At 43.9% G+C, this 20249-nt stretch overlaps 1 protein-coding gene across 1 annotated transcript in view; it reads left to right on the top strand.

Moving 5' to 3' along the window:
- Positions 1 to 9925, top strand: part of Atp6v1b2 (ATPase H+ transporting V1 subunit B2) — a 28813-nt gene extending 18888 nt beyond the window's left edge. Inside the window, exons 10-14 of the mRNA XM_008850193.2 lie at positions 425 to 575; positions 3880 to 3962; positions 4548 to 4652; positions 6022 to 6151; positions 8596 to 9925. Of these exons, the coding sequence (XP_008848415.1) occupies positions 425 to 575; positions 3880 to 3962; positions 4548 to 4652; positions 6022 to 6151; positions 8596 to 8735 (609 nt within the window). The 3' untranslated portion in view covers positions 8736 to 9925. The remainder of the gene's footprint in view (positions 1 to 424; positions 576 to 3879; positions 3963 to 4547; positions 4653 to 6021; positions 6152 to 8595) is intronic.
- The last annotated feature ends 10324 nt before the right edge of the window (positions 9926 to 20249 follow it).

Consider the following 20249-nt stretch of genomic DNA (forward strand, 5'->3'; position numbering starts at 1 on the left):
ACCTAAATTTTTTTTTTTTTATTAGAAAAATGCCATATTTATTCCTATTGTCACTCATTATTTTTAAACACGTAAATGAAGTCTCATGGAAAGAGCAGAAAAATTTCTAGTTCCTAAATCCCAAAGATTACTGTCTGTTCAGAATTTGAAAGTAGAGTCTCTACCAGGCTGACAGTGGAGATTACTGCACGTATTGCATCTAAGAGCCCTCACCCTCTCAGCCCACCCCACTTAAATTTCTCATTCACTTTGTCAAAATTTTTGCTTTGGAACAACTTGAGTTCTTATTTCTAGTGTATTTCTCTAATCCGTCACCTTCAAGACAGCATTTTAAACTTCTTGTTGGGCACATGCACACAAACATCTAACAAACTTTGTCTCCCGTATCTGCTGCATCCTGGTGCTCTCCTTGGCTCATTGTCAGGTGTCAGCAGCCAGGGAAGAGGTTCCTGGTCGACGGGGTTTCCCAGGCTACATGTACACAGACTTAGCCACCATATATGAACGTGCTGGTCGAGTGGAAGGTAGAAACGGCTCTATCACTCAAATCCCTATTCTCACCATGCCCAACGATGGTAAGTTTCCATCTTCGATTGCTGAAGACTTAATCATTTTAAGGTTCATTTTTGGTTCTTGAGTGGTTGCCTTTATTTTTTAAACATTTACTATTTTTGTGCTTGTGCATGGTGGTAGTGCTTGTGTGTGGAGGTCAGAGGACAACTGGTGAGTGTAGATCCTCCCCTACTGTGGGTCCCAGGGATTGAACTTGGGTAGTCAGGCTTGGCAGCAAGCCTTCTCCCCAACCCCAGGGCTTTGATGCTGGAACAGTCTGCTTATTTGGAAGATTTTAGACCATCTGCCTGTTTAGAAGTTCTGAGAGCTTGTGACTGGGTTCACCTGAACTAGATATTGACACCTAAATAACACTTTCATTTGAAGATTACTCATAACTGTCTTTATCACCTATGTAAGAAAAGCAATTTTAAATATTCATTTATTTATGTACTGTTGACTATGTTGTTTTCAGAGCCCTGTTTACATATAAAGACTGTGATCTCTGTTTACCATAAGCTACTCAGCCTTCCTTGTTGTTCTTTAATGTATGTGCATCAGTCATTGAAATTATTGGTGTTGAATGCCCTGCAGTAAAGAGCCTAGGTAGTGAGGCCACAGACTGTGGAGACACTTTGAACTCAGTTCTTTAAAAAAGTAGCTTTCTACTGGGCATGGTGATGTACACCTTTAGTCCCAGCACTTCAGAGGCAGAGAGGCAGGCAGAGCTCTGAGTTCAAGGCCAGCCTGGTCTACATAGTGAGTTCCAGGACAGCCAGGGCTATACAGTGAGACCCTGTCTCCGAAAAACAAACAGAAGCACCAGTGCAGCATGGCTGACTGCACTCAGGGTGGGCTGCTCAGGTTTTCGTTTTGGTATTTTTTGAGACAGGTTCTCTGTAGCCCCAGCTGGCTTGGCACTTGCTCTGCAGACCAGGCTGGCCTGGAACTCAGAGATCTGCCTGGCCAGGACAGCCAGGGCTATACAGTGAGACCCTGTCTCCGAGAAACAAACAGAAGCACCAGTGCAGCATGGCTGACTGCACTCAGGGTGGGCTGCTCAGGTTTTCGTTTTGGTATTTTTTGAGACAGGTTCTCTGTAGCCCCAGCTGGCTTGGCACTTGCTCTGCAGACCAGGCTGGCCTGGAACTCAGAGATCTGCCTGCCTCTGCCCATCACTACTCCCTGGTGCTGGGATTAAAGGCATGTGCTACCATGCCCAGCCTACAATCATATCTTTTTGTCCATATTTTGTTCCTTATTTTTTATATTTTTGGGGGGTGAGGGACTGGAGAGCTTCAGCACACTGGCTCCTTTTGCAGGGTCCTGGTTTGGTTCCCAGCACCCACATGGTATTTAACAACTGTCCATAACTCCAGTTCCAGGAGGTCTGACCTCTGGCCTCTGTGGGATTGTATGCACATGATGTACTTACATACAGAGAAAACACTCATACACATAAAACAAACAAAAAATTTAAAAAATAATTGTTTTTAAAAATTTTTGCTTTTGAAAACTTTATGTATGAGTGCTTTGCCTGCATTTATGTAAGTGCACTGTGTATGTGTGAATGTGTGAAGCACATGGAAGCCAGAAGAAGGTGTGAGATCCCCTGAAACTAGAGTTAGGGACAATTGTGAGCTGCCATGTGCTGGGGACTGAACCCGGGTCCACTATAAGAGCAGCTATTGCTCTTAACCACTGAGCCATCTCTCCAGCCCATATTTTGTTTTTAAAAAAACACTTTTATAAGATGTTTTTTGATTTTTTTTTTTTTTTTTTTTTTTTTAGCAAAGTCTTACTATGTAGCCCTGGTTGGACTGGAACTTGCTGTATAGACCAGATTGGTCTTGACTGCACAGAGATTCTCCTGCGTCTACCTCTACCTCCTGGGTACTGGGATTAAAGGCATGTGCTATCAGACCTGGCCCTACAAGATATTTAAAAAGAACCCATTATAGGGGCTGGAGAAATGGCTCAGTGGTTAAGAACACTGATTATTCTTGCAGAAGACCCAGGTTTGAATCCCAGCACCCACATGGCAGCTAACAACTCTCCATAACTCTAGTCCTAAGGGATCCGACAGCCTCTTCTGACCTTCTCGGGCATTGCACAACACGGGTGCACTTACCTACATGCAGGCAATACATGCATATACATAAAATAAAATTTTTTTTAAAAAAAGAACCCATTATATATAACTGAGCACTGTTCTGAATGCTTTATCAGTGCTTGTTTGCTCCTTGTCATGATGTCACGGCAGGCATTAAAACTGAGGTACAGAGAGGTTGAGTGATTTGGCAGGGTGAGGAGGTGGTAGATTTACAGCTCAGAGTGTCTGGATGGTAACACGTACCAGCAGTCATGCTGCTGTGCCTATGACATGGCAGTGATGTGTTCCAGAAGAGTAACCCCAAGGTTGCCTTCCGCAGTTTCATAGGTTTAGAAACAGTGCTTCATGAACAGGGCCGTGCTGTGTAGCTGGTATTTTCATAGGACCTTGTACCTTAAATGGGACGTCATGTTTTGGGGAGAAAGCACATAAGTAGGAGCAAGTACACCCTGTTTTATTTCGTAATGCCAACATGTCTAAAATGTTGTAACCAAACAAATGAAATGGTCTTTTAATACAGTAACTACCAGGCACATTGGGGGACTTTAAGTTCAAGGTAATTAAAATCTAATTTGAAATCGGTCCCTTCAGTTTCAGTAGACACATGTCAGGTGTTCAGTAGCCACAGTTGCCTAGTGACTACCTATTCTAGTTCATTTCTGTTGCTGTGGTAGAATACCCTGACGAAATAAAAAACAAAACATAGAGGAGAAGGTTTATTTCAGCTTATAACATCAGGTTACAGCCCATCATGTTGGGGAAGTCAGGGCAGGAACCTCAATCAGCCAATCACTTCACGTCCATAGTCGAGAGCAGAGAGAGATAAATGCACACATGCTTGCTTGTGCTCAGGTCCATTTCTCCACTATCACACAGTTCAGGACTCCCTGTGTAGGGAATGGTGCCACCCAGAGTGGGTTGTGTCTTCCCACATCAGTTAATCTAGTTAAGAGAAATCCCCACAGACACGGCCACAGGCCAACCCAATATAGACAGTCCCTGTTGAGATTCTACCCAGGTGATTCTGGGTTGTGGCAAGTTGACAGTTAAAGCTAGCTATCACCCACCATATTAGACAGCACAGGTACATCATCGCAGAAAATTACCCTGTTGTAGCTCTTATAGATAGAGCTATAGGTAATAGAGATTGGCTTCCTGTGGGATTGGTTATGTGAGATGACCACATGCTTATGTTTTATGTCTTCCTTTGATAGATATCACTCACCCCATCCCTGACTTGACTGGGTATATTACTGAGGGGCAGATCTACGTGGACAGACAGCTGTACAACAGACAGGTATTGATGCTTACATGGTGCTGTGAAGCTGGAAGCCCCTCATCACTCTATGATGATTTGCTCTTTGGAACTATTTTGCTTAGAAAGTATCAGCTTGAAGTGTTTTTAATATGACTGTAAAAGTGTCATTTCTGTAACTAAAATGTGGGTGTGGGCCAAGTGTCAGAAATGTTTTATGGTATAATCTGCCAATATTGTTACTAGTAAAAAAAGGTTTTTACTTGTTTCATGAGAAATACTGGCTTCTAAAATCGCTTTTGGGTGGAATTGCTATTTTTATTTTGTATATAACTGTTCTGAGTCAAGGTGCAGAAGATTGTTTAGGTAGATGCTGTGGTAGCACAACATGTGGAAACTAGCTTTCCAAAACCATGCTGTGCTGCTCTGTACATCTCACTGGGTTTCATTCTCCGATTCCATGTTGTGTTTCTTTCTGCCATTTCTTCCCTTAGAAGATATTAGACCTCATCTAAGAAACAAATGCAGCAGATCTGTGTGCATTAGTGAGTTTTAATGCCTCTGTACTACAGTAAAGCTTGGATCTTACTTCAACATAGTTATTTTTTCCTTCCTGCTGTTCCCAAGATTTACCCGCCCATTAATGTGTTGCCATCACTCTCACGGTTAATGAAGTCGGCTATTGGAGAAGGTATGACGAGGAAGGACCATGCCGACGTGTCTAACCAGCTGGTATGTGTGCTCTTCTGAGGGTGGGTGTGAGGGAATGCCTTTCTTGGACATTTGTTCTGCTTTTCTCTCCCTAACTGTCATCACCACTTTTTTTTCTTCCCATTCAAGTAGAATTCAGTGTAGGTTTGATATGGAATAGTAATTAATTTGAAACAAAGCAGCCTTTTAAAATAAGCATAGATGGTACTAATCAGGATTAATCAGGATTAAAGCTACCATGCTTGTGTGGTTATGTGGCATATACCTGTAATCCAGCACTCAGGAGGCTGAGGCAGAGGGACTAAAATTCAAGGTCAGCCTGGGCTTCAGAGTGCCATTGTCTCGAAAACCAGAGACGGTAACAACAACAAAACCTTACCAAACTTGAAACTTGTTTCTGATACTGTAAATGTAGTTTTTAGATTAAAAAAGGGGAAAGGGACTGGAGAGATGGGTCAGTGATTAAGAGCACTGGCTGCTCTTGCAGAGGCACTGGGAATGCTTCCCAGCACCCATATGGAGGCTAACAACTGTCCATAGCTCCAGTTCCAGGGGATTTGATGCCCTCTTCTGACTCCCGTGGGCATTGTATTACACAGGTACACTTACATACATGCAGGCAATACACTTAAACACCTACAATAAAAATAGTAAAAGTTTGTTTTTTTTTTTTTAATTTATAAAAGGGGGAGGAGGACTGGCATGATGGTGCACCAGGTAAAACAGGTAAAGACACGTCCACCAAGCCTGACAACCTTAGTTCAATCCCTGGGACCACATGGTAGAGGAGAGAACTAACTGATTCCTACAAGTTGTCCTCTGACCCCCCACATACATATCATGACATGTACATGTCTACACATCACAAGCATGCATACACTAAATAAATAGTATTAAAATTTTTTAATTGAAATTTTTCAAAAGCAATATGGTTATTTTAATAATTATATCATGTTCCCGAATTCATGCCCTAACATATTTCTTGCTTAACATATTAAACAATCAACAAATGCCGATGCTTACCATTTTCTGTATTTTATGAAGTCCTTCATTTCTATAGTCATAAGATTGTGCACTAAACAAACATACTGACCGTGAGATAGAAGTGGGAAGCCTGAGGAGGCACACGCATGAGGTGCGGCCTGGACAGAGGCTTCCCTGTGGTTTAACTGGGAGTTCTGTTTATTGGTGTACTGAGAAAGCACATTTTTTTACAAAGTGTTAGTAATGCCTGTACATTGCATGCCTGGCGGCCTCCCTCTGAAGAGGAGTATAATAAATACTTTAATCTTGGTGGGAGGTGTGTGAGAGTTGTGTTCTCTTGTGACGAGAGCCACAGTAGCATGGTTCTGTATCTTGGACTCTTTACGTGAGCCTTCTTCCTCCTCAGTACGCGTGCTATGCCATCGGTAAAGATGTACAAGCCATGAAAGCTGTGGTGGGAGAAGAAGCGCTGACCTCGGATGATCTCCTTTACTTGGAATTTCTGCAGAAGTTTGAGAAAAACTTCATTACTCAGGGTAAGTTGACTTTTCCTCCAGACACGAACTTTGTCATAGTTTTAAGCCCTCCTTGCAAGTCTGAGGGGATTGACCACGGTCTCTGCTGCTTTTCCCTCTGCTGCCTTTGCCCCATCCTGCGGCTCCTCCCCTGCCTTCACAATATCCTGGGGAACCCTAAGTTGATCATCCAGTTTCTTAGCTGCCTTGGTGTTTCATGCCCCTCTTCTGGGCCTCTCTTCTCTGGCCTGCAGTTTCCACACACACCCCTCTCTACTTAAGCTTCTCAGCAGCCTCCTCCTCCTCCTCCTCCTCCTGAGGGCCTCATGACTTTCCTGATTCACTCATTTTTCCGTCCTTTGACTCTTAACTCTCCCTGCTCCTTGGCTGTTAACATTGCACAAATCCTTCCTAAGCAGTGACTATCACCCTGCTGTGGACCCTGACTCACTGTGTGTGATCCTTCCCCTCCTTGATTATCCCTGGGAGGACTCAGTAGGCCAGAACCAAAGTTTTTTCCCAGATGACCTCCTTCTTGCCTCGCAACACTCCAATCAAATTCTGTCTACAACTACCAGGGTCACTTTCTCAGCTAACCTGTCTCAGTTGCTGGACAACATTGAATTTTTTTTGTTTTGTTTTTTTTGTTTTGTTTTGTTTTGTTTTGTTTTGTTTGAGCCAGGGTCTCCCTGTAGCCCCAGCTGTCCTGGAACTCACTATGTAGACCAGGCTGGCCTTGAACTCACAGAGATCCGCCTGCCTCTGCCTCCTGAGTGCTGGGATTAAAGGTGAGTGCCACCACACCTGGCTGACAACATTGAATTTTTAAAAGTATTTTATTATTATTATTATTTTATATCTATGAGTGTTTTGCTGGCATGGATGTAAGTGTACCTGTGTCGTGCAAAGCCTGCAGAGGCCAGAAGAGGGTGTCAGAGCCCATGGAACTGGAGTTAACGGATGGTTGTTAGCTGCCATATGGGTGCTAGGAGTCAAACCCCAGTGCTCTTAACTGCTGAGCCATCTCTCCAGCCCCTAATTCTTTTGATTTTTGAGAATTTCATACATGCATACAATGACATATCATATATTCCCTCTTTTTTTCTCCCCTCCCCAACTTCCCCCATATCCTCTCCTGTATGACCCATCCCCCAATTTTTTTTTTTTTTTTTTTTTTTTTTGATGACGCACTGACTCCAGTGAGAGGCTGGACAGCATTCTTAACCATCCTAATTCTCCAGTGCTGAGCTGTTCGCTCATTCTGGGTCTTTACATTTTCTTCCCCTATTATTTTTGTGTTCTCACCACAGTCACTTTCAAACTTTGATTTGCTTTTGAATCAGCTGTGGAAGCACTTTGTTCTTCTTCAGTAATGGTGTGGCTGGAATTTGTGCACGGCACAGAGCTTCCTAGGCAGTGAAGCTGCTGGTTTCTCATCACAGAGTCTTGAGGCCCCTGATTAGTTTAAAGCCTTGTCTCTCATTCACAGCTCCAGGATAACTACCAATAGTCTCAATAGTCCTCATTGTATGTTTTCAGATTGTTTTGCTTGGTCTCTGCTGAGGCTAGAAATAGTCCATCCTGGACTTCTGGCAGTTACAATGGGTGTGCTATTTGGAGCAGTGCCTTAAGTGATGCACTTGGTATTTGTTATTTTTTAACTTACACTTCATTAGAAATCACTCAAATCTACATGATGGTTGTTTGAGTGCTAGGCCAGAGCCAACACATGCTGGGCAAGTGCTTTTAAGCACTGAGGTACATCCTCAGTCTGGTTAGAGTTTGTTTTTTGTTTTATTTTTGTTTTGTTTTGTTTTATTTTGATTCAGAACCTCAATACCTCAAGTGGTAAAGTTGTCCAAATAAGTCACTCTTGATCCCGTGATGGTGGTGGGGATTCTGGTATTAAATATAATAATTTGGTTGGCCTATAATTTCAGCATTTAAGAGGTGTAGTTTGAAGCCAGCCTGGGCCACACATTCAGACCCTGTCTCAAAATAAATAACAGTTTTAAAACCACTGACGTGTGGTCTGTTCTGTTTCATTGGGATTTAAGGGTTTCTCAGTGTCTCTGCTAGTTCCCCACAAACCCAGCCTTTTTTCTTCTGTGAGCCCTGTGTTCTGGAGTCTGCTTTTCTGACTAATCTTTGAGTAAAACACTGGATCTGGTCTCCATTGTTCAAGGTTCTTACTTGCACATCAAAGTCTAGCTCAACTCCTCACCCCAACGACATACACTGGGCTGTTAGACTGCCACTGTCTCTAGCCCATGAGCCCCTTCCTTCCCTCTAACTCCCTGTGTACTTTATATACCCCCATTTCTACACCCAGTCTCCGGAGCCCTGACCAAGGTTTTCTTGTATTTTATGCCCATGCTATGTGCTAGTCCACAGGACAGAATAAATGCTAAATAACACTGATCCTTTGGAAGCACTTTGCCATTAATTCCTTCTCGATTTTTTAGGTCCTTATGAAAACCGCACAGTCTATGAGACTTTGGACATTGGTTGGCAGCTGCTCCGAATCTTCCCCAAAGAAATGCTGAAGAGAATCCCTCAAAGCACTCTGAGTGAATTTTACCCTCGAGACTCTGCGAAACACTAGCTACTGCTGCTTCTGTGGTGTGATCCTCTTGTGAAGTACTGGTTCTGTCCTGATTCCTTCTGCACTCCTCCATCCCCACGTTTGTGTGGAGTTTACCTGTCACCCTGTAATTGAAAACAAACGATCGGTAACATTGTGCCAGTGTTGCAATGTTTTAAACTGCTAACAGACTTTCAACTATCCCTGTTCAGAAAAATCTGATCTCCAGTGCTTTGTTTAAAGTCGGTGCAGGGATGGAGGTGGCATTTTCTTACTGATGTATGTATTGTACATAGTGAATGACTAGTTGCCTAATAATGTCTTGCTGGGTCTTCCAGACCTTACCTCTCAACTCCCTCAAGATCACTGTTTTGAAGTTCAAATGCTTTATTCTCACATTTAGGGGCAAGGTCTGGTCTGGAAGAATTCTTTCAGATGAACCATCTTCAGCGCATTCCTGAGCTTCTTGTCTGGGTGTTGGTGTTCCCGTGGGTCTGTCCTCTGCTCTAATAGGTGGGACAGCTTTGTGCTTTCCTGTGAAAGGAGTAGATTTGCAAGAGGAGTTTCCTTAAGTACTATGAGTTGGGATTCCTATGGAGCATCTTTCTGAGTACCACACAGAATCATGCAACTTTGCATGGCTGGCACTCACCTGACAGTGGTGTGATGTCTTGTCCTGGTGATCCTCATGGTTTCCCCGCAGAGAGGTCAAGAGTTCAAGTCATTAGAAGTGGGACTGGGAAAGAGTTGGGATACAAGTAAGGGAGAAAAACCCTATGTCCAGTCTGCTTTCTGATGTGCTTGCAGTGGTTTAAGTTTCTAAAGAGCCTCCCAGATCCTGAGTGGGGTGGGGAAGACCTGCTCTTACGTGTGTGGGTATTTTAAACTTTGTTCTAGTGCAGCCTTTGGTTCCCTGAGCTTTCTGCCCCAGCACTGCCTTCAAGGTGATCGCGTGCACGAGTGGCGGCATTTCTTCCTTCCTGCTCCTTCCTGGCGTGAGTCCTGAGCTGTCTCCTGTATACCTCTGCCGCGTCTGCTCTTAGGTCTCCATGTTGTGTGCTGCTCCGGTGCTGTAGCACCTTCCCTACTCTGTGCATTCCTTCTTTCCAGTTTTTCTCTGAGGGGATTGGGGGGTCCGGCATGATTATATTTTAATGTAGAAAATGTGACATCTGGATATAAATAAAAATAAATGTTAAATTAAATGGAAATTACCTGAAATGACTCTATCATCTCATCAGAATAGCAACCATGGGAAAACAAAATGGGTAATGGCCTCCTCGTGGCTGTGACCCTCATAGATAGCTTGTGGACCAGTCCCGTGTTACACCCCTCTGTCTCACAACTGCCTATTCACTTACAGCTTTCTCAGTGATAGCTCTTAAAGCAAACTGTAGTGGGATCCCCAGGTGACAGTTCCCACAGATGCTCACTAGCACTCTGTTGGAAACATCTTCTGGACCTCTGGAACTTACTGCTGTGAATGGAAGGGAATGATGATAAATAGAAAAAAATACACCTCTAACAAGCTTAACCTTGCTTAAACAACCCGAAGAGGGTGCTGGTATACAAAAAAATCCAGTTCCAGCATGAGGCATCATGGAGGATGCCTGCTCTTGCTCCCCCTTTTCACCTCAAGGCAGCGTTCAGGAGATGGAGAGGGAAGAGCCCGGTCAGGGCATGAATGGCATAGACTTGAGTTGTTTCTGATTCCAACTATAACAGTATGGTCTGTATAATCATGTAAGAAATGTCAGGAAGCTTTATATTCCTTTAGGGTTAGAGTAAGCCTGGTCCCCAAGCACCCAACGGGCTGCGTTTGTTAGCACGCCCTTATCAAGACAGCTTTACCTTGGGACTCTTCCACAGTAGGTTGAGTAGCCTTCTGGCTAGTTTAAAGGTAGGGCAGCTAAATGACTCATTAAACATGTCTTGCTTACAGCTGACACTCACTTCAGTGTGAAGATTTCATGTAAATGAAAATCTGTGTGCAGATTAATGTCATATATACCTCACCAAGATGTTCCTTTTCAGCAAGAGTGGGTGGTTCAGAATGTCAGGTCAACAGAGCAGTCTGCCTTAGAACCTTCTGAGGCTGGACTGGGGGCAAGTGAGCTCAGTTCAGTAGTAGAGGCCAATAGGAGGACTGCGTGAAGAGCAGCACCACAAACTGGGTTTAGTAAGGACTGAGGCCTGAAGTCCTAGCAGGCAAGGGGGTCAGGAATTGAAGATCATCCCCAGCTACATAATGAGTTCAAGACCAGCTTTGGGGAGGGGGGCTAGAGAGATGGCTCAGAGGTTAGAGCACTTGCTGCTCTTGCAAAGGACCTGGGTTCAATTCCCAGCACCCACACAGTGACTCCATCTCCCTCTTCTGGCCTCTGTGGGCACTACATACACACCATATACATGCATACAGTTAAAACACTTAAACCCATAAAATTAAATCTTTCAAAGAAAGAATAATGAAGCAAGACATTCTTGAGGGAAATTTATCTTTTGCGTGGAAATGTAAAAATGAGGAAACAGTTCCCTGTTTTGTTTTTGTTTTTGTCTTTTTGAGACAGGGTCTCCCTGCAGCCTTAGCCGGCCTGGAACTCACTATGTAGACCAGGCTGGCCTTGATCTCACAGACATCTGCTTGCCTCTGCTTCCTGTGAGTGCTAGGATCAAAGGTGTGTGCCACCACACTGGACTTGTTTTTTTGTTTTGTTTTGTAATAAGACTAGCATGTTCCATACCTACAAAGTGGTTTTGTTTCAAAGCGTCTTTCTTTCCAGTTCAGGGTTGAAAACCTGCCTCATGCCCAGGGGAGCCACTGGAACTCCTCCTCCATGGCTATAAGGACCCCAGTGACTAATACTAGTTTGGGAACAGTGACAAATCCCTTCCAGTCACTCATCACAGAGCTCTGTGTCCTTACCAGGGTTTGTTTGCAAACACATGGGCAACCAGGAATTGTTGAGTCCTGCTCATCAGCAGATGCACTTCCTGTTACAGGGAAAGGAAACATCTGACCAACTGTCCCTGAGGCTGCAGATCTGGGCTTGGCTGGTCTGTAGCAGCCTGGGGGTGGCTAGCCTGGGTTGGAACATGCCTGTGGGCTCAGTGAGCCAGTTAAGTAACACACATGTCACAGCACTTTTCTCTTAAAGGATTTGACATGTCACAGCACTTTTAAAGGATTTTATTGCCAAACTGCCATAGCGTTTTGTAAGTTAATAAATTGGTTGCATTTCAAGGAGCAATGGCCCTGTAGTCAGTCCCATGTCAACAGATTTTCCCCCTTTTAATGAGTAGATAGGACTGGCAGAGCAAGTGGTGGAGGCTAGACCCTTAAATCTCATCCAGCATCCTTTCCATAGCACAGAGTCGACATCTAACAGTGTGGAAATGGTGCCTACAAGTTCCTAGCACTCTTAAGACACGGGTTTTTGTATTCTGCCTAACGTCTCAGAACCTTAGGCCATGTGACAGTGACTGCACACAAAGCCTGGCGCTGGAGTCACTAGCTGAAGTGCTCGCATCAGAGTTCAGCTTGGGATGAAGGTAAGAGGGAAGTTTGGAATGTGCAGACAAGAACTCAGAATGCATGCCCTTGCCTGAAGCTGTCCTCACGTCTGTAACCAACACTGGAGAGGCAGAGGGCACAGCTCTTTTTGCAGCCCTGGACAGTCAGTGGTTCACAGAACAGATGGTGCTTTCTGTAGAGCTCCATGTTCACCTGGGGCTCTAAAGGAGCATGCTCTTTTTAATTAAAAAGACTTTTTAAAGAAGGAGGCGGGCAAGCGGGCCAGGGAAATGATTCGGGGGTATAGAGGTACTTGTGTGTAGGCCTAATGACCTGAGTTCAATCCCTGGGCCCCATATGGTGGCAAAAGAATACTGACTCCTGAGAGTTTTCCATTGACACAAGGCCTACACACATACCAATTAATAAAAAGTAAGTAAAAAGACAAGCCAGGGTGCTGGAGAGATGGCTGAGTGGTTAAGAACACTGACTGCTCTTGCAGAGGACCCGGGTTCGATTCCCAGCACCCACATGGCAGCTACGAACCGTCGTTAACGCCAGTTCCAGGGGAATCTGAAGCCCTCTTCTGACCTCCGCAGCATTGCCTGACACTGGTGCACTCACATACATGGAGGCAATACGCTCATACACATAAAATCAAAATAATAAAATATTTAAAAAAAAGAAAGACAAGTCAAAATGAGTGTGGAGAGCCATAGACTAGACTCAGGAGATCTGTGTCAGAGAAGTCAAAGCTTGGGTCGAACTCTTGGTAATTAAGAGGCCTTTTAAGTGTCTAGGATGGTAGAGTCTGGCTTCTAGCAAAGACATCTCTTGGAATGCTTTTGCTACATCAAGGTAAAATGTACCTAGACCTCACATAGTGATGGTCTTGGCCTGCCACCAGGGCTGTCCAAGATGATCCTCCACCACGGTGGAGTTAGTGCAGCTCCTAAGTATTCAGTCTAAATATTTCTAGTTCCCTTAACTTTCCCTCACTTTGTGGATAAGAGAGAGTTTTACCTCTTCAGTCACTGAACAGGATTTGAACCCAGATCTTGCCTCACATAGGGATCTTGGTACATCTGGTCTTGGCTCTTTATGCGTGCTCTGGAAGGTGTGTGGGATGTAGAGACTCAGCCTCTGAGAATCTAGCCTTTCCCATGCAGGTAACTAGAAAGGCCATCCAAGTGTTGAATATGGCCTTGAGACCAACTCACTGAGGCCAGGGCTCTGATGGAAATTGAAGTTACTGGAAATGTCAGTGTGCTCTGGGCTAAGACCCTGAGAATCAAGCCTTTCCCATGCAGGTAACTAGAAAGGCCATGCAAGTGTTGAATATGGTCTTGAGACCAACTCACTGAGGCCAGGACTCTGATGGAAATTGAAGTTACTGGAAATGTCAGTGTGCTCTGGGCTAAGACCTTCTGTTCCCTGGTTCTATTGTGTTTTTCCCTAGGACCTGCCCTTCAGCAGCATTCAGGCATACAGCCCTAGCACTGGAGTAATTTCATTAATGGTTTACTGAACAGATATACATTGTGCAGACAAAACTGGCCAAGTGCAGGTAAGTACAAATAATCCATCTCCTACAATCCAAAGGAAACGGTCTTGTGTCATGGAGGATTGCTTAGCAGTCGTGGCTTTGTCCTGTCTTGTTAAATCAAAGCCCATAGCACTTCTATGGTTCTTCTGCAGACCATGTATGTGAGATGATAGGAGTGTCCAGACAAGATGTGTTTGCTGAGAGATGGCTCAGCAGTTAAGAGCACTGGCTGCTCTTGCAGAGGACCCAGGTTCAGTTCCCGGTATCCACATGGTGGCTGACAACCATCCATAATTCCAGTTCCAGGGGATCTGACACTCTCCTGGCCTCCGTGGTCATTGTACAACATGGGTGCTTTTATAATACATGTAGACAAAACACTCATTCACATAAAATAACAATCAGTTAATCAAAAAATCTTTAAAAATAGAAGCTTAAGCTATAAGCTTTAAATGCATACACGTCCTATGTGGTATCAGTGGTGTAATTTTGAAAAATAGCTCTTGTAACCAAAAAATAACAGAGTTCTTAGAACTGAGAATAGAGCTTAGTGGTAGAGAACTTTCCTAGTATGCATGAGGCCGTAGGTTCAATCCCCAGCACCACCAAAGGAAAAGTCCTTTTTTAATTTCATAAACTGGGAAGTGACCACAGTGTTATACACCTATTATCCCAGCACCCAGTAGGCTTAAGCATCTTAAGTTTAGGCCAGCCTTGGCTACATAGCAAGGCCTCCGTAGAGAAGCCGTGTAGATGTTTTTCTGGCAATACTGCTGTGGTGCTGGTTATCAGACCTGGGCTTTCATGTATGCTAGGCAAGCACACTACCACTGAGCCACACTTCCAGCCCCCTAGCAGTAATTCTTAAAAGCCCCTTCTTATGAGTCCACTGTTCATCTCCCTTACGGGTCCATTCAAGCCTCAGAGTAAGTACAAAAAGGAACCATTATTCATTGTGCCTTCTGGGCTTCCCATGTCACAGGGGAGGAGAAGGGAGTATCGTCAGAGCTTGGCTCTGAAACAAATCTGGACCCAGAGGGGTACAGCCAAGCTATTTTTTTTTAAACTAGGAACTAAATGAGAGAAGTTGTTCCCCAAGCAAAAGCAAAAGAGGTAGCTAACTAGGAAGAATTCTTTCCAACAGTTGCCATTCATGTCCCTTCAGGCAAATAAGGAATTCAAGCTTGCAGTGACCTGTCTTGAGTTGCCAGTGGCAGTTCACTTGGGAGCCACTCACTGGTCAGCTTTGACTATTAAGGTAAAGCACATGTGCAGGAGGTTGGACCCTGGCTTGCAGCTGTGTGCAGAGGACATGTTTGCATATTGGTTGTAAAAATGCAAAATAGGAATGGTCCTTGGGAAGCCCTTGCCAACATTGTATTATCTCCATTTTTAGTGATCCCTGTAGGTCACTCAACCCTTAAGTGCCTCAACACCCTGTGAAGATAGCAGAGAGCTATGTAATTTTGCTAAAGGTTTGGTTGAAATGCATGTTTTAAACCATGAAGGTATTTAATGAGGGCACAGGCACATGCACTTACAGGAGGACACAGAGTACAGAATATACCCTACCCACTGAAAGAGATGTGGGAGATGGATACTGCTATCTGTGTGTTTAATGTTTATGACGACACAGTCCACAAACCAAACTTCACCTATTTAAAGTGCTATGCAGTGGTCTTTAACGTAGTGGAAGGTCCATTTCCATATTCCCCCTACAATTCTGTATCCACTAGAAACCACTCTGTATTTCCCCCAACACTTGCCTGTCCTCAGCAACCACTGATCTTTCTGTGTGGATTTGCCTATTTGGATATTTTGGGATCATATATGTAGTTCTTTGTGTTTGACGTCCTTCACTAAATATCTTATGCTTCATTTTTAATTTATCCATTCATTGATTGGTGGGCATTTGGGTCATTTCCATATTAGGATCATCACGAATAAGGTTTGCACATGCAAATGGGGATTTTTGTGTGGACATATGTTTCATTTCTCTTGGGCATGTCCTATTCCTAGGAATGGAGTTGCTGAGTCACATGGAAACTATATGTTTAGTATTTCAAAGAATTTCCAAACCATTCCCCAAAGCGGCTGTACCATTTTACATTCCTACTAGTGTGTGGTGGTAGGTTGTTTGTTTTAATGGCAAAGAATATGGTTTGTTTGGGAAACAAGTAGCTTCTAGAATTCTTAGTGGGCTTTAAAAGACACACTTAATGTCCTTTTTAAAAAAGATTCACTTTATTATTTTTATTTTATGTGTAGGAGTGTTTGGTCTGCATGTAAGTGCACCTGTGTCATACAATGCCAGTAGAGGCCAGAAGAAGGCATCAGATCTTCTGGAGCTGGGATTTGTAGTTATAAGCTACCTGGTGTGGGTGCTGGGAACTGAATTCTGGTCCTGCAGCAAGCACTCTTAGCCAATGAGATATCTCTCTAACCTTCTATTGTCTTTTTTTTTTTGGTCTTTTTGAGACAGGGCTTCCCTGTAGCCCCAGCTGGCCTGGAACTCATGAAGTAGATGAAGCTAGCCTTGAACTCTCAGAGATTCACTTGCTTCTGCCTCCCAAGTGCTGCGATTAAAGGAGTGCACCACCATGCCTGGCCTCTACTGTCTTTTTTTTTAAAGAAATAGACCTTTATTTACTGCAACACTAAGTGCTATTGTAATACAGTTGAACTGAAGATACATAAATTTTGCATCCTGGCCTTTTACTTAATTGCACAAGAAACTACACTTAATAAGCATTCTAACAGTTTAATGACTATATTATACTATTATACTTACTATACTGTAAATACACTATATTTTCTCTAATTTAGCATTTCTTCAAATTTTCGTTTATGCTGTAATGAATTTGTGCACAAATGTTTGCATTCTGGAATATTTACTTGAGAGAGTTTTGAACGTATAATACAAAGAATATGAACAATAGGAAAACTCCCAGTGAACTGCTTTTTTAAAAAGTATTTCACAATTTCCGGTCCCACCCTCAGTGTTCCTTTGCATATCAAGAATACTGGGTGTTCTTTCTCACTTAAAAGTTGGGGGGCAGGAGAGATGGCTCAGTGGTTAAGAAAATAATAATTGTTAATTCATTGTGTAAAAATGACCATTATTGGGGCCAAAACGATGACTCAGTGGGTAAAAGCACTTGATGTGCAACCCTAACAACCTGAGTTTTATCCCCTGGAATCTATATAAATGTGGATGGAGAGAACTGACTCCCAAAAATGTCCTCCGACCTCCAAAATATTTTTTTCCCATTTGAAGGCTACTTATTACAATAAACCAAGTCATTGCAGGGTCCCCAGTTTTTCGGAAATCCAGGAAATCCATATACTTTGCAAAGATAGGTGACTTTATTTCATGTCCCCAATTGCGTGGAGAAAGCAGGAGCCCACATGATTTCTAAGTCCCAGAATTTCAGTTTAGGTCTCGGGCCAGTATGCCATTCTTATGACCACTATCTCATTCTTAGAATCCAGTGAGACATCTTTTGTTCCCGTCCCTGTTTCATTATCAGACCCAACTCAAGAGAAAGCCATGCTGGGACTGTACACCAGCCAGAGCATTAACTCAAAGCGAGACCACTGCCAGACTCTCCAGCTCTACTCCTGACTGGCTCCCTCCCCAGCCCAGAGGCAAGGGAGCAACCGAAAGCTCTTCTCAACTCTGGGAAAACAATCTTTTTCTCAAACCAGACCTGGCGTGTTTCCCCCAGGTCTCTCTCCTGGACTTCCTTCCCTGGTCTGCCCTTTCCATAGAGCTTATGAAAAGCATACAGGAACTCACTAAACAAATCCAGAGGACCTGGGCTCTTTGGGAAGGTACGTCGTTCTCTGGCAGCCAGCTGAAAAGAACTAAGGAATGAGGTTTTCCTCAAGGTCCTTTGGAAGGTTCCCAGTGCGTTGTTCCCTTGAACTCCACCTGGACCTATGATCTATTTCTGCTCTTCATAACTGACCCAGTGTGGAGTAGGGTGAGCATCGCTGTCCTCTGCCTGAGCATCAAGGAGGTTGAGTAACTGACCCAGATTTAGTGGTAAATTCACTTCAACTCCCTTTTTTTCTGCTGTGGGTACAAGTCCCCAGACGGACAGGGTAGGGTAGTGCAGAAGACCATAGGCCTTGAGAACAGCAGGTCTAAGATGAAATCTATCTGCATCTTAATGAGAATTTGGACAGGTTACCACCACCTTTGATTGTGCTAATCATGTACATTGGAATGTTACCTGCTCTATGGTGTTTTAAGTAGAAACATTCATTGCAAAACACCAGAGTATCTGGCTTGGCCTCTTACTGATCACTATGACAAATTATTTCATTTCAGCCTCCATTTTTGTGTAATCGTACACCTTTTATTTTATTAAGCCTTGCTTTTTTTTTTTAATAATGGTGCAATGAACTCATAGCTATTGAGAAAGTCAGTGCCCACACCTCAGTGACTAAGTCATTTAACCTTACTTCCTTCACCTGTAAGACAATCTGTGCAGGGCTGAACCCCACATTGTCAGGTTGTTATAGAAATCTAAGTCATAGAAATCTAAACAGATGAAAGCTACTAAGGCATGATGTCAAAGCAAAATACAAAAACACTGTCTCAGAAGAAAGCGGGCTCCCAGTTCCCCTTATTGTAACACTTTGTGGCTGAGAGTTTCTATTTTGTTAATGTTACTACTAAAGCTAGATAATAAGTAACTTGTTCAAATTCATATTCCCAGCTTGTTCTCCCCCAGAGAATATAGATGATAGATAGATAGATAGATAAATAGATAGATAAATAGATAAATATAGATAATGAAACATTGTTGCATTTGAAACAAACTAGTTTGAATCCAGATTTTTATTTTATTTTATTTTTTTGGTCTTTTTGAGACAGGGTCTCCCTGTAGCCCCAGCTGACCTGGAATTTACTACGTAGACTAGGCTGGCCTTGAACTCACAGAGATCCGCCTGCCTCTGCCTCCCGAGTGCTGGGATTAAAGGTGTGCACCACCATGCCCAGCTAGAATATTTTTTTAGGTTGTGAAGATCATAACCTGGTCCTTAAATCTTGCCAGAGATATGATGTCAATGGTGTGAATGTGTCTCATGGGATGGCTGGTATTAGGCCTTTTGTTGAATTGTAGTCTTCAACAAAACTGATGGGAGAAGGGCTCAGGATTAGCATCTCATGCCTAGTGAGTATGTGTGGTCTTTTCAGGCCCAAATCTGCTGGCCAGAAAACAGTAGAGTTATGGCAAGAGTGGCCCCAGGGAGACCTGACACCCCCACAACCTGGCCTTTCATGTCTCCTCATGATGCTCACTCACCTAGAGAAAAATCTCAGAAGACAGGGGTGGTAGTGTCAAGGTAGCTCTTGTAGGCTTGGGACAAAACAGGACCCTGTAGTTCCTAAGGGACCCAGAAGGGCACAAGGAGCAACTGCCAGCCTTGGGAAGCCTTTCCTTACAGACTCCATGCCCTGTCTCCAAGAGAGAATTCCCTTTCCAAGAAGATGCCATACATAGCACAGTAGCCCTGGCTCTACACCAGGTATCAGCTGAGCATGCCCCAGTGAGGGAACCACCCCTAAGCTCTGATGGAGTGTTCAGACCCACTGCTCAAAGCTTGGTCACAGATGATGTCAAGAAAATAAGTCACCATATTCATTCTGAACTTGGAAGTATTCTCAACATCAGTGGTGTGGGGATTGAATCATAGTTCCTAGGCAGGTGACCAACATGCCATGGCGTCCCCTGAAAGTACTGCTTATTAGTGGAGTTTTACAAAGGGCTAGCTAGGTCTGAAGAGTCTCCTCTTCTCTCTGGCTTCTGTCATTTTTGGAGCCCACTGTGGAGTTGGCTTGGCCCTGAGCAGGGAGAAGAGGCCCCGTAGCAGCTGCATTCTGACTCCAGCCGGAAGCCCTTGGAAGTTTAAAGTATGTGCCAATCAGTGAGATATTTTGGTATACTTAGACTAGCTGTATGTAGGGATGACTGTGTCTAAGGCAGTATCATGTTCATGCATGTGTTTTGAAAAAATCCACCCCATTCGCTCCCTTATCCCCTCTACCACTTTTCCCTCCCAACCTCATGTGTTCTTTCTCTCTTTTAAAAAAACACCCATAGTCCGCTTAGTGCTGTCTGTGTATGCAGATATCTACTGGGTGTAGGACCATCTACTGGAGCATGGTTAGCCTCCCAGGGTCTACATCCCTGAGGAAAACTGCCTCTCCTTCCAAGCAACCACCAAGTTGCCAAGAGCTCCTCAGAGGTGTCAGCATTTTTAACCCCATCATAGAAGTAAATTTTTAGTTGTCCTGTGCCAGGCGTGGTGGTGCATGCCTTTAATCCCAGCACTCGGGAGGCAGAGGCAGAGGGGTGTCTGTGAGATCCAAGGCCAGCCTGGTCAACATAGTGAGTTCCAGGACAGCTGGGGCTACAGGGAGACCCTGTCTCAAAAAGACCCCCCCCCAAAAAAAAATTGTCCT

The sequence above is a fragment of the Nannospalax galili genome, unplaced genomic scaffold (assembly GCF_000622305.1).
Source record: "Nannospalax galili isolate Female #2095 unplaced genomic scaffold, S.galili_v1.0 scaffold291, whole genome shotgun sequence".
In the NCBI taxonomy this organism is placed as follows: Eukaryota; Metazoa; Chordata; class Mammalia; order Rodentia; family Spalacidae; genus Nannospalax; species Nannospalax galili.